Below are 13,238 nucleotides of genomic sequence, written 5' to 3'. Positions count from 1 at the left end.
TGCAAGGAGTAGTCGAAAAACACTCCATACATTTCACGACATGCAGTTTTAAACGGGAAATCATTTATACATACTGTACTAGGCGCAGCAGTTAAGAAACCATTCACACACCACACACACACACACACACACACACACACATATGCAAACACACACACACACTCACACACACTTTACCACTCACTACCACCACATTACACAACACTGACAGAGATTAAAAGTTTTATTGAATCTCAATTTGCATTTACGTGTATGTGCAGCAAGAAGTATTCTTGAGTTGAACAAGACATCAGATTAATGTTCTGTTGAAGTGTTTTCACAACTTACATCATTATTACACATTTTTATCCAAATTTAATAAGTGAATAACACAGCCAAAGAATTTCAAGGTCCCCTATAGAACTTAACAAGAAGAGCAAACGCTCGATCGAGTCACTTTCGCAGTTCTGAATATTATATGAGGCATCAGATGGACAGGAAGAAATTGCTATTCACAACACAATGAGTCACGTTCACATAAAATTTGAGCCCGGTCACTTTTATAGTTTCCGAGAAAAGCCCAACGTTAAGTTGTGTGTTGCCGAACAGAAAAGGCTAGTTATCTCCCTTGTTTTTCTGATAACGTTCGTAAAAGGCTACAGATGTAAATACTTTGATGTAAAGAATAATCCTACAAAGTTTCAATCACATCCGATGAACTTTGTCAAAGATATAAAATGTCTAATTTTTCCTTTGACGCTGACCTGTGACCTTGAAAAAGGTCAAAGGTCAACGAAACCATCGTTAAAGTGTAGAGGTCATTGGAGGTCACGACTAAACAAAATATGAGCCCGATCGCTTTGATAGTTTCCGAGAAAAGATATAAAATGTCTAATTTTTCCTTTGACGCTGACCTGTGACCTTGAAAAAGGTCAAAGGTCAACGAAACCATCGTTAAAGTGTAGAGGTCATTGGAGGTCACGACTAAACAAAATATGAGCCCGATCGCTTTGATAGTTTCCGAGAAAAGTCCAACGTTAAGGTGGTGTCTACGGACGGCCGGCCGGACAGACTAACACTGACCGATTACATAGAGTCACTTTTTCTCAAGTGACTTAAAAATGGAGGGGGGAAATCTTCATTTACTGACTTTTGCCTTACTGTGAAAGGGCAGAAGTAGCAGACACTCCATTTATTTTTCAGCATGAGTACACACATATGCACACTGTCTATTAACTTTGAAAAGTTACCTAAAATGCTCCGATCACTGATACCAACAGACATATCTCTCTTCATAACAAAATTATAGGCTGCACATACACGCATCTTAAATAAGGGCTTTCACACGGTAAAAATACTGATTCAACTATGCACATATTATTCTTCAATCTTTCTTCCTCTTCCAAAAAAACAAACAAACAACCCAATGGAAAGCAATTAACAAAAAGAAAGACAGAACAATGTTCACTAATTCAGTCACATCATAATTCAAATGACTAATTTTCCATTCATAAGGATGTAATATTTAAATGGACAATAAAGTGTTGTTATTGTGTTATCAAATACATGCAGCTGCACAGGGGTGGGACTTTTCCGCGAATCCGTAGATTTCCGCGAACACAACTTACGAATTCCGCTGGAGTAATCTATTTTTCCGCGTCCAATTTCATCACAGCATCTATAACTTGTTGACTGAATGATATGGAGAGAAGTGAAGATGGAACAGAACACTGGAGGCTTGAGAGTTAAATTGTGCTGTCTGAAAACTCCTGATAACTAATAGTCATGTTGAGCTTCAATGCATTGGGGCGTCACTTGGATCATACTATTGCCAGTATTAGATTATGGATACATGGTTCATTACCTAAATATGCACCATTACAATGTTACCATTGTTGTGTGAAAGTGTTTTTTATGTTTGGTTGGGATTTTTTTTTGGGGGGTGAAGAGAATGTCATTTTTACCTGATCCAAACGAGTTGAATTTTAGTCTCAAAATGCACCAGATTGCACAGATTTTAATGTACCATTTAAAAAAAATCGGAGGAGCATGCCCCCGAACCCCCCTAGAATAAAAGGATGTCCTCTTTTTTCATCACAAGAGAGTCCCACCCCTGAGCTGCAATAACAAAGAAAGTTACACAAAAATTTAAAACCATCTTTCATGCGAATACAGCTTCCCAAACAGAAATCAGAACAACTCTGGTACACCAAAATGTCTTGAAAATGTACTAAATTTCTTAAAGTTGGCCTCAAATGTACTGCCAACAAAATTCAGTAATACATAACTACATGTATAAGACTTGCGGTACACTGGGAATGTATTCGTGTTTTGAATCAAGATTGGTACTTATTCTGGAAATATATCTTATTACTGGAAATGATTTCATTTGGACTTTGTCAATTTTGGGTGTCCTGGAAATTTGCTGCATACTGAAAATGTACCATAATAATTATGTACTGCAAATATACCCAGATGACACATGATTCTATCTAACATGAAAAATTTGTTGAATATTGAAAATGAACCCAACTCTGACTTAACCATAATAATTCTGTACTACAAATATACTGTGCGAGTCAGATAGGTTGCAAAAATAAAATTGCAAAAGTAAAAATATGCAAGTCATGCTGAGTTAACAATTAAAAACCAAACAACAAAAAACAGCAGCAGGATATGTATAGCAGCCACTCTGTACTGAACACACACACATCCCACAGATAAACATTTCAATGTGGAGGATCCAGCAGTCTTAAAATATAATTTAATTGGTGGCTGTCCAATCCAGAACACATTCTTATCTTACACACAAATACCAACTTTAGATACATATATATATATACAAAATGAAACAAAATGCTGTTTTGAATAAATGTATCATGGATTAGGAGAAGCACACAATCCACACCAATCGCCACACTAAAGTTGACGATACAGTACTATCGTCAATGTTTCAATGCAAAGTTAAAACAATCTTCCCTTTTTCTTTTTTTTCTTCTTTCTTTCATGCATACACAACACACAGCTACGACTATGGCACCGACTCCTTATCACACACACGCACCCTCAGCTCCTGTGTACAAACTGTACTGCCAATCCCCCCCCCCCCCCACCCCCACCATGAAAGCACTATCTGGGACGCCAATGGTTTTAACCTTCACCGTGCTTCCTGGGTCGTGGACGACCCAGAGCCTCACAAAAGTGTCTGTATCTCTAAAACTATTGGGAGTTTTTGATTGAGACTTCATGTCATCCTCAAACACCATACAATCTTCCTATCGACCAATGTTTACAGGACTATCATAGTAAATAAACAAATTAACAATGATGTCATTTGAACTACACAGTCCAGATGTTGTGGGTCGAGGAAGACCCATTATGGAATCAAAGAAGGCATTTTATTGTGTTTATCCCTACTTGGATGGCGTGGGTCGTGTACGACCAATACTCTGCAAAGATGCGGTACAGAGTTCCTCCCTATTCGAATGGTGTGGGTCGTGTACTTTTTATGTTGAATCCTTCTTTAGAAAGTATGGGTCGTACTCGACCCACATCATCCAGACTGTGTAGTCCAATGAAGGTTTAAATCATGTCATAGTTAAAGTGCTGATGGCACTCTGTTTCACACATATCGTCACAATACATTGTACACATATTTTTGGCCTCTTGGATTCCAAAACAATCAGCTAGAAACACTCCGAGGGACAATTAACTCATCACTGACAGTGATCTCAGCTTTCAGACCATTTAGTATACATGTCTTCACTGGCAAAAACAAAACAAAAGTTCAAATGCAACATAGATGGTCCCTTAGTTAATGTGTCACAGTGGAACCCCTACTTTTAAGATCTGGGAAAGAATGTAACTAAATGACAGACCTGTTTACCTAATTGGAACAGTAGGTGTATTTTCTATAGAGACTTGGTGTATTGGAACAGTAGGTGTATTTTCTATAGAGACTTGGTGTATTTTCAAAATAGTTAGTGTATTTTCTTACTAAGTTACTAACTAAGTAGGTGCTTGTTAATCATGTGACCGACGTAAAACTATTAGCAGTGAAATTCCAATACGTTGTCCGTTGCACTAATGATAAAACTGTAAGAATATGACACTGGAAATCGTCATACTTTCTTATCAACCAGTGTATGTATCGTATGCTTGAAAACTTGGTGTACAAAATACGGCGAAATCGTATGAGTAAACAGGTCTGAAATGAAGTCTTGAAAAAAGAGGGAGTCTTAAACTTAAAGTAGAGGTAAATCAACAGATTATGAGCAGGGAGTCTGAAAGTAGAGGTAAATCAACAGATTATGAGCAGGGAGTCTGAAAGTAGAGGTAAATCAACAGATTATGAGCAGGGAGTCTGAAAGTAGAGGTAAATCAACAGATTATGAGCAGGGAGTCTTAAAGTAGAGGTAAATCAACAGATTATGAGCAGCAATCTGACAAAATTAAAATCTAAAAAGCTTGGTGGGGGTGGGGGGTGTCTTAAATGCGGGGTTCAACTGTACGCATTGCTCAAACAACAACAAAATCATGGCCTATACTCACAGTGTACGGGGTCCTGATTTGGCCTATTATGGTCCGCTGAACCCGGAAAGCAACAGCTAACTAACTAACTAACTCACAGTGTACAATGAACTGCAAAGGCAACACTGTGAGCTACTAAACATTTTTAAATACCTGTTGCTTAAAAAAAATCCAGTACAATCTAGCACACCTTCAATTGACTCCATCAATCTTATACTTACACCTAATACACGTTTCATGAGCACTCGCCAAGACAGACTTATTTTGCTATTCTGACAAACACATTTTTGTCTTCCAGTTATGAAGAAAATAATGTTCATCCGTTCTTCCTGAACCTAGCTATAGCTGACACCGGGGCTGAAGAGCCAGAACCGAAAGTGGGTGCCATCCAACCGGGAGAGAACCCACCGCGGGGTCTGATTCCTTGAAATCACAACAGATCTCAATTTCAACCAATCCAACACCGCGGCTGGCTCCCACCCGGTTGGTACCTTTCTTAGGCACCTCATCCCAGGAGTATGCAGTGTTCATTCAGCACCCACACTAGTCGTTCCTGCATGAACGTAGCTAGCACCAGAAGCAGTGTTCATTCAGCACCCACACTTTTTAGTCCAGTTCTGGAGAGAAAAAAATTGTTCATCTATTCTCCCTGCATGAACGTAGCCAGCACCAGAAGCAGTGTTCATTCAGCACCCACACTAGTCGTTCATCTATCCTGCCTGCATGAACGTAGCTAGCACCAGAAGCAGTGTTCATTCAGCACCCACACTTTTTAGTCCAGTTCTGGAGAGAAAAAAATTGTTCATCTATTCTCCCTGCATGAACGTAGCTAGCACCAGAAGCAGTGTTCATTGAGCACCCACACTTTCCAGAACAGTTCCTTCCCTTTTCTGCAAGCACACCAAGGAGAAATCTTCCCCAAGGTGCATGCATGTACAGTCCATCTCTGACCCAGCTTTAACTCCCAGGTGCACCAGTGGACTGAGGATGAATGTGTTCACGTCACATCCACATTACAGTTCCATATCAACTTTATCGTGGAATTTTGGTTAAACTCGTTTCAAACAGCTTTCTAGGAGAAGGACAAAACTGATTATTTTTATGATGAAGTAGTGTTTATATTCGTTCCTTGTATGGATAGAAAGATTAACAGCTATTGTGTTTTCAGCGTAGCAATAGGGCCCGATATTTAGACGAGACAAGTATAATGCCGACGAGTTCTTGATGGGTGTTTTCCAATCCAGTTTATTTGCCCTTTTCCCAGTGTATACAGAAAAGTATCTGTTGGTGTCCATTTTCCAACTCAGATTCACCTTTTTCACAGTGGTAGAGAGAAGAATTGCTTGATGTCTGTTTTTCGGTCCAGGTTATTCAACTTCCCCTCCACATACAAAAGATAGGTCCACTATTTCTAGAAATAGCCCCATGGACATGATGTAAAGACTGATATTTATAGAAATAGCCCCATGGACATGATGTAAAGACTGATATTTCTAGACATAGCCCCATGGACATGATGTAAAGACTGATATTTATTGGGTGAAGTTGACTTCACAAAGTCTACTTCACAAAGCTCGCTGCACGAAGCTTCTGCACTGAATTTTTATCAAAAATACTTTGAGAGCTAGTCTTCACAACGTCAACTTACCGCTTGCAATTAAGGAGTCTTTAACTTTAAGAAGAGTAAACGTTGTGTGACTCATTCAGTATGGCAGAGAACAACACACGGGGCTAAGAATGGAGTTTGTCAAGAAGTCTTTCCTACGGTCCATATTCCAGTCCAACTTATTCTCCCTGGTACAAGTGTATAAAGGAGATTGTCAAGAAGTCTTTTCTAAAGTCCATATTTCAATCCATCTTATTCTCCCTGATACAAGTGTTCAGATTGTCAAGAAGTCTTTCCTACGGTCCATATTCAAATCCATCTATTCTCCCTGGTCCCAGTGTATAGAGGAGATTTGTTAAAAAGTCTTCCATACGGTCCATATTCCAATCCATCTGATTCTCCCTGGTAAAAGAATGTATAGTGGAGATTGTCAGGAAGTCTTTCCTAAAGTCCATATTCCAATTCATCTTATTCTCCCTGGTCCTAGTGTATAGAGGAGAAGTATTTCTTCAGTTCCAAGGCTGGTTTCTGCAGTTTGCTGTCGCTCAGCACCTTGATCAGCTGACGCACGCGTGCATCGGGATTCCGTCGTTTCCACGTCAACAAGAGCTGGTAGATGAACTCGCGTATGCTGTCACCGTAGTTCTGCTCCAGTCGTGTCAAAGACGGCGCATCAAGCTTCAGCTTCCTCGCTGCACAAGATAAAAGTAATTTAAGTCAGTCTTGACATTTCCAAACAGCCCCTTGCCTAGCTGAGATCCAGTGGAACCCCCTTTTAAGACCTCTCAGATTTAAGACTTCCCTCCCTTTTTTTTAAGACCCTGTTTTCTCAGATTTTCTGTTCATAACCTCTATCAATTTATCTCCATTTTAAAACACTCTCCTCAAAGACATGATTTTCTCAGATTTTTGCAGAGGCCCTAAAAGGGGGGGGGTTCAACTGTATTGTTATACAAGAATACAGAAAATACAGTGATCCCCCCCCCCCCCCCCCTTCCCCAACTCCTCGCCATAAGTTTGTTCAGCTATTACAGGCTTTATTTTGTGTTTCCTTTATTAATTTAGCATACTACACTGTTGGTTTTATGGCAGTTATGCTTAAAGGCACAGTAAGCCTCCCGTAAAGCATCACAGATACTGTCAGGCTTTTACACACAGTACAAACATCCTTTCATTTAAACACTCACCGCTTGAGAACATCCTAGGTGCCCTCCGTAAAGAGCGAGCAATTTTCAAAGAATTTATTTTTGCGTGGTTTATCTTACCCCTGAGCCATCGTGAACCCGTGTGATCCACTTTCCTTTTTTCACAATGTAGTCGTCAGTTTGTAAAATGAATGCGACTCGCTGTAAGATTATCTGCAATAGCACGTTATTATGTACCTCTGAATCTAAACGAAACGAACGGCTATGATTCACAAGAACTCTAGCGATGGCTTTTGACTGTTCAGAGGAACTGGCGATAGGCATAAACCGTCATCCGCTACGAGAAGCAATACCTTGCGTGACCCTGCTTCCGGGCTTTTCTTTTTTCAAAACTTCGAATTGTACTGATCTTGTCTTGATGAAAAAATAATTCTTTTATGATTTAAGAATGTTTGTGTAACAAGCTGTCAATTTATCATTTAGATTTTAAAAGTTAGGTCTAGCGCCAAAACACACCACGGTCCGATTTTGTTATCAGACAATCCGCAAAATTAATTCTTTGAAAATTGCTCGCTCTTTACGTAGGGGACCTAGGATGTTCCCGTTCGGTGAGCGTTCAAATGGAAGGGTGTTTGTACTGTGTGTAAAAGCCTGACAGTATCTGTGATGGTTTACGGGAGGCGTACTGTGCCTTTGAAGCCAGTCATGCATATACTATGATCTGGCTTCAAGGATCATGAATCAAACTTGTTTTCATGTTTTTTAATACTATACTCAGAGTGAGAAAAAGTGGTTGAAAACCGGCCAATAGGAGCAAAATCTATCCTTAGCGGATGATGACAATATTCGGTTTTAGCGCCGCATTTTCCCTGTCCGCAGAGTAAATAAAAGCTGAGAAAAAAAGTTTAACTGCTGAAGAACTAAAATGAACAAGAAGGGCAAAGCCCATACGACTCACATGCTTGACCTAATAACTAAACCTAGCAATGACATCATACACTAAGAACTGCTTTACACATTTTTCCTACCAAAATACATGTGACCTTGACCCAAGGTCAAGGTCATCCAAGGTCATGCAACACAAAGCTGTTAATTCAAGACATAGGAAGTACAATGGTGCTTATTGGCTCTTTCTACCATGAGATATGGTCACTTTTAGTGGTTCACTACCTTATTTTGGTCACATTTCATAAGGGTCAAAGTGACCTTGAACTTGATCATATGTGACCAAATGTGTCTCATGATGAAAGCATAACATGTGCCCCACATAATTTTTAAGTTTGAAACAGTTATCTTCCATAGTTCAGGGTCAAGGTCACTTCAAAATATGTATACAATCCAACTTTGAAGAGCTCCTGTGACCTTGACCTTGAAGCAAGGTAAACCAAACTGGTATCAAAAGATGGGGCTTACTTTGCCCTATATATCATATATAGGTGAGGTATTCAATCTCAAAAACTTCAGAGAAAATGGGAAAAATGTGAAAAATAGCTGTTTTTTAGACAACATTTATGGCCCCTGCGACCTTGACCTTGAAGCAAGGTCAAGATGCTATGTATGTTTTTTGGGGCCTTGTCATCATACACCATCTTGCCAAATTTGGTACTGATAGACTGAATAGTGTCCAAGAAATATCCAACGTTAAAGTTTTCCGGACGGACGTCCGGACGGACGACTCGGGTGAGTACATAGACTCACTTTTGCTTCGCATGTGAGTCAAAAATGCTGCTGAAAAAGTGTCTTGCTTGTTTGTGCGAAAATACTGACTATTTCCACAGAGAAACAAAATGAATATTGTCATCACCTACTTGGGATAAAAAAAACACACTTACCTAACCGTCTCCAGTTTGCACTGTCATCACAAGAGTTGGCCACAAAGCTGAGAAACTTCTCCTCAATGGTGCGGTTCAGCTCTGGAGAAAAATATAGCAGACCTTTCTAAACTCAATTCATTACTTTAAAAGACAAAAAAATACCTGTACTCACGTTGGAATGATGAAAACTAAACAAATACAGGTGACGTTTTGACCACTGGGGTCTTCATCAAGCACAAGATGTACAAGTTTCATTACTTTAACTTTAAGAAAAAAATCCTTCGTACTTTTGAACAAATTTCAAATGATCATGCCACCCTTTTTGCATCCAAAACAGGGTATTTTGACAATGACAAACCAAAATATTGTTAAGAAAATATCTTCTTCTTCTTCTTCTTCGTTCATGGGCTTAGACTTCCACGTTCACTCATGTTTTTAGCACGAGTGGATTTTTACGTGTATGGCTGTTTTTACCCCGCCATTCAGGCAGCATATGCCGAGGCATGCTGGGTATTTTCGTGTTTCTATAACCCACCGAACTCTGACATGGATTACAGGATCTTTTTCATGCGCATTTGGTCTTGTGCTTGCGTGTACACACGGAGGGGGTTAAGTCACTAGCAGGTCTGCACATAAGTTGACCTGGGAGATCGGAAAAATCTCCACACTTAACCCACCAGGCGGCATCGACCGTGATTCAAACTCACGACCTCCCGATTAGGAGGCCGACGTCTTACCACCACGCCACTGCGCCCGTCTTCAGAAAATATCAACTTGAGTCACAATGAAAACATGAATCTCATGACTGAAGCTGATTTTCTGAACAATGTTTTCGTGTGTCATAAACAAGTCAGAATCCAGCCCACCTCAGTTCCTTCAACCAAAAAACCCAATAGATACACAGCAGAACCCCTCTTTCAGACCTCTAGAATTCTGAGAAAATTCTGTCTTAAATAGGAGGGAGCGGCAAAGGGAGTGGGGGGGGGGGGGTGTGTGTGTGTGTACATTTCCAGACGTTATGAACGGAAAATTTGGAAAAGCAAGGTCTTATATTGGTAGGTCTTGAATGGAGGGTTCCACTGTACAACATGGACCGACCACCAGTGATTACACATGGACCGACCACCAGTGATTACACATGGACCTACCACCAGTGATTACACATGGACCTACCACCAGTGATTACACATGGACCGACCACCAGTGATTACACATGGACCTACCACCAGTGATTACACATGGACCTACCACCAGTGATTACACATGGACCGACCACCAGTGATTACACATGGACCTACCACCAGTGATTACACATGGACCTACCACCAGTGATTACACATGGCTATTTCAGCAAACAACACACGCACACACACTTACCATCCTCTGAAAATTGATCAGACACATCTACTTGCGGAGGAATGGTCCACAAAGCTTGATCCTCCACGTCAGGTCTCTGGTGGCGTGGCTGGTAGCGAGCGTAGGGGTTCATGTTGAGGATGACAGGGCCCTGTACTCCCACGTTCTGAGCTGTCAGGTGTGGAGTGTGCAACTGGTGGGTGTGCATGTTCATCTGGCTGTACGTGAACTGGTACGTGCTAGATGGGGCTGACCCTGCAACAACAATCACAAATTTCATTTCATTTTATTTACCTAATTATTCTGTTGGTAGGAAATTCGGTGCCAGACAGAGCCGACTGCTACAACAGTCACAAATTTCATTTCATTTCATTAAATACTTTATTATCCCACTGCTTGGCAAATTTGGGTCGCTATCTTTCAGTGGAAAGCTTAGCCGCAACGTGCAGCAACAAGAGTCGCGCTATCCAGGTTACCTAGGTTACCTAGGTTTGTACGTGTTTTAGGTGTAACTGGCCATCTGCACTTATAGCTGAACTACTGAGGTCTTTGATGTGCAACTGTGGTGACATGAGGTGGGACATGGATACAGTTTCTGGGTCTGCACATAAGGTTGATCCGTGTCTGTTCCGGCCTGGATATAGCAGCTTTACAAAATTAATGAAATGCTGTCATGTTTGCTGTTCTTGTAGCGGTGTGTGAACAGCATTTAATCCTTTCTCTCAAAGTCATGGGCCAAACCAATGTTTTTACTATTTTAGTAAATATTTATGCAACCTCTCTCTTTTAGTTTTAGCAATTCTGCTCTCTCTGTCTCATTCGTGCTCATGCATTGGCATACACTGTCTGGGGTTTTTCCCATTTACAATTCCCACTAACCTATTGACATCCATTATGTTCATCCGCCAAATCCGATCTTCAACTATTTTTGAAGAGCAGTGCAGTTTAATAAGCTTACCTTGTTTGTGCTGCACTGATTCAATTGATTGTACGCTGCATTTTTATTTCTAATTCTTTGAACAAAACAAGTATGGTAGATTATTTGAACGTTTAATTTGACAAAAACAAAACATTACACGTACACAGAACAGTACGTCGACTCAGTGGTCTTTTTAGTAGACAGACAAACAAACACTGACTTATGTTACAGATAATGGACTTATCTAAAAAAAATGTCAACAAAACTCGCTTGCAAGATGCTTGCGAGCATTTGCCTGTCTGTCTACTTACGTACATCCAACGTTTTAATTGTTTTGTCATAAATTCAACGTTCCAATAACCTACCACACGTTTTTTTTATTCTGAAATTTGAAACGTTACTGGCTTATCAGTTTAATTATTTGTAATTCTTTTCACTAATTAAATTGTTTAAAACAAATACTGACCTCCACCTGGCGGTGTTCCATCAGAACCGAGCGGTGTGGATTCAGAGTCTCGCCCTCCGGCAGCCATTGCTTATTTCCTCCACTGCTTGCTGCTCTCTCACTTGTTTGTTCTTCCCAGATATATCCTGTGTCAAAAGATACACAATCAAGAACTCATGTTAATTGCTTGAGGCTATCAATCTGACTCACTAGAACTTCAGGAAAACTAAAGAAATGACATAGAAAGATTAAATTTTTTTGCTATGTTACCGTAACCACACCTATTTTTTTGGGGGGGGCCTTATACATCCCGAGGCAGGGTGGTTTATCATGTGTTTTCCACATTCATCATATTTCATGTCATTGATGGAGTAGTATTTTACACAAAGAAGTTGCATGGCTACATTAACTCATTGTCTCCCAGGTACAGATATATCCGTACCTACTCATGTGACTCTATCTGACCAGGTACGGATATATATCCGGTCAGACAGTTAGCTTCAGTTGCTTCCTGTAAGTTACGTCGATCTAACGCCTGTATTCCAGCGTGTGGATACACAGTTACTACAATTCTGAGTGACCTGCTGCAGCACAGCTGGTCTGGGCTAAAAAAAACTTGGTCAACCTAGGTGGGGTACAAAGTGTTAAATTAAATAAAACAAAAATCCACCCTACCCTGCATCCACTGCTAGTGCTTTCACTATCATTTATAACTTCATACATACCTTCCACAGGGTGAAGATTACGATGAAACCATTCGCATGCTACTCAGCATCAACATCCTGTCATATTACCATTTCCCATGTAAATCAAATACATGTGTCAGTTTTTGACTGTCAATCATTTCCTTCAATTTAATCAATGTTAAAAAACGAAAGTAGCTGTGTAAGTAATTCATACAACGATCACAAAGTCTGTTGAATAAGGCAGCAACATGCCACTAAACATAAGACTTTGCATTAGTCCCTAATCAGCTGTCCTTGCGGTGTGGAAAAGGTTATCATCTGTAAGACAGAGGGAAACCCCAAATAACACGACCATGGAGTTTCATCTTTGTGTTAGTATAGACTTGTCTCCCCTTCCAGTACCAATGCTTCCTGTTTCATGTCAGCAGTAACTTCCCTTCCTTGATCATTTGACTTGTTGCTTCGGATCTTATGCACTTCACTGAGGCATAGATGTGTATTGACTGAGGGAAATCAACACTGAAGAAAAAAAAAAGTTTTGGCTAATCCAGGAGCATTTATCCTGCGAAGTAAAACCCCACTGCACTGATGTGATGAAGCACAGATTTACAAGACAGTGAAACATGACGTTGCAAACCTTACACTGTAACAGACCCACGCTGAACAGCAACATGTCCATAATTATCCAGCAGGGAAAAAAAAATCTGCTGCCACAGTGTTCAATAAATAAAAGAGAAAAAAAATCACATATACAAAAT

The 13,238-nt window shown here is 40.2% G+C and overlaps 1 protein-coding gene across 1 annotated transcript; it reads right to left on the bottom strand.

Moving 5' to 3' along the window:
- Nucleotides 1-210: 210 nt before the first annotated feature.
- On the bottom strand, nt 211-13,124 carry LOC138978040 (uncharacterized). Its single transcript, XM_070350665.1, has 5 exons — nt 12,520-13,124; nt 11,816-11,940; nt 10,452-10,685; nt 9,093-9,173; nt 211-6,807 (listed from the first exon to the last, which is right to left on the bottom strand). Exons 2-5 carry the CDS (start codon nt 11,880-11,882, stop codon nt 6,599-6,601), a joined length of 591 nt encoding a protein of 196 aa, XP_070206766.1. The 5' UTR covers nt 11,883-11,940; nt 12,520-13,124; the 3' UTR covers nt 211-6,598.
- Nucleotides 13,125-13,238: the final 114 nt, after the last annotated feature.

This window comes from Littorina saxatilis, linkage group LG10, assembly GCF_037325665.1.
Source record: "Littorina saxatilis isolate snail1 linkage group LG10, US_GU_Lsax_2.0, whole genome shotgun sequence".
In the NCBI taxonomy this organism is placed as follows: Eukaryota; Metazoa; Mollusca; class Gastropoda; order Littorinimorpha; family Littorinidae; genus Littorina; species Littorina saxatilis.
The sequence above is the reverse complement of the archived record's forward strand: the minus strand, read 5'-3'. Positions and strand labels throughout refer to the sequence as shown.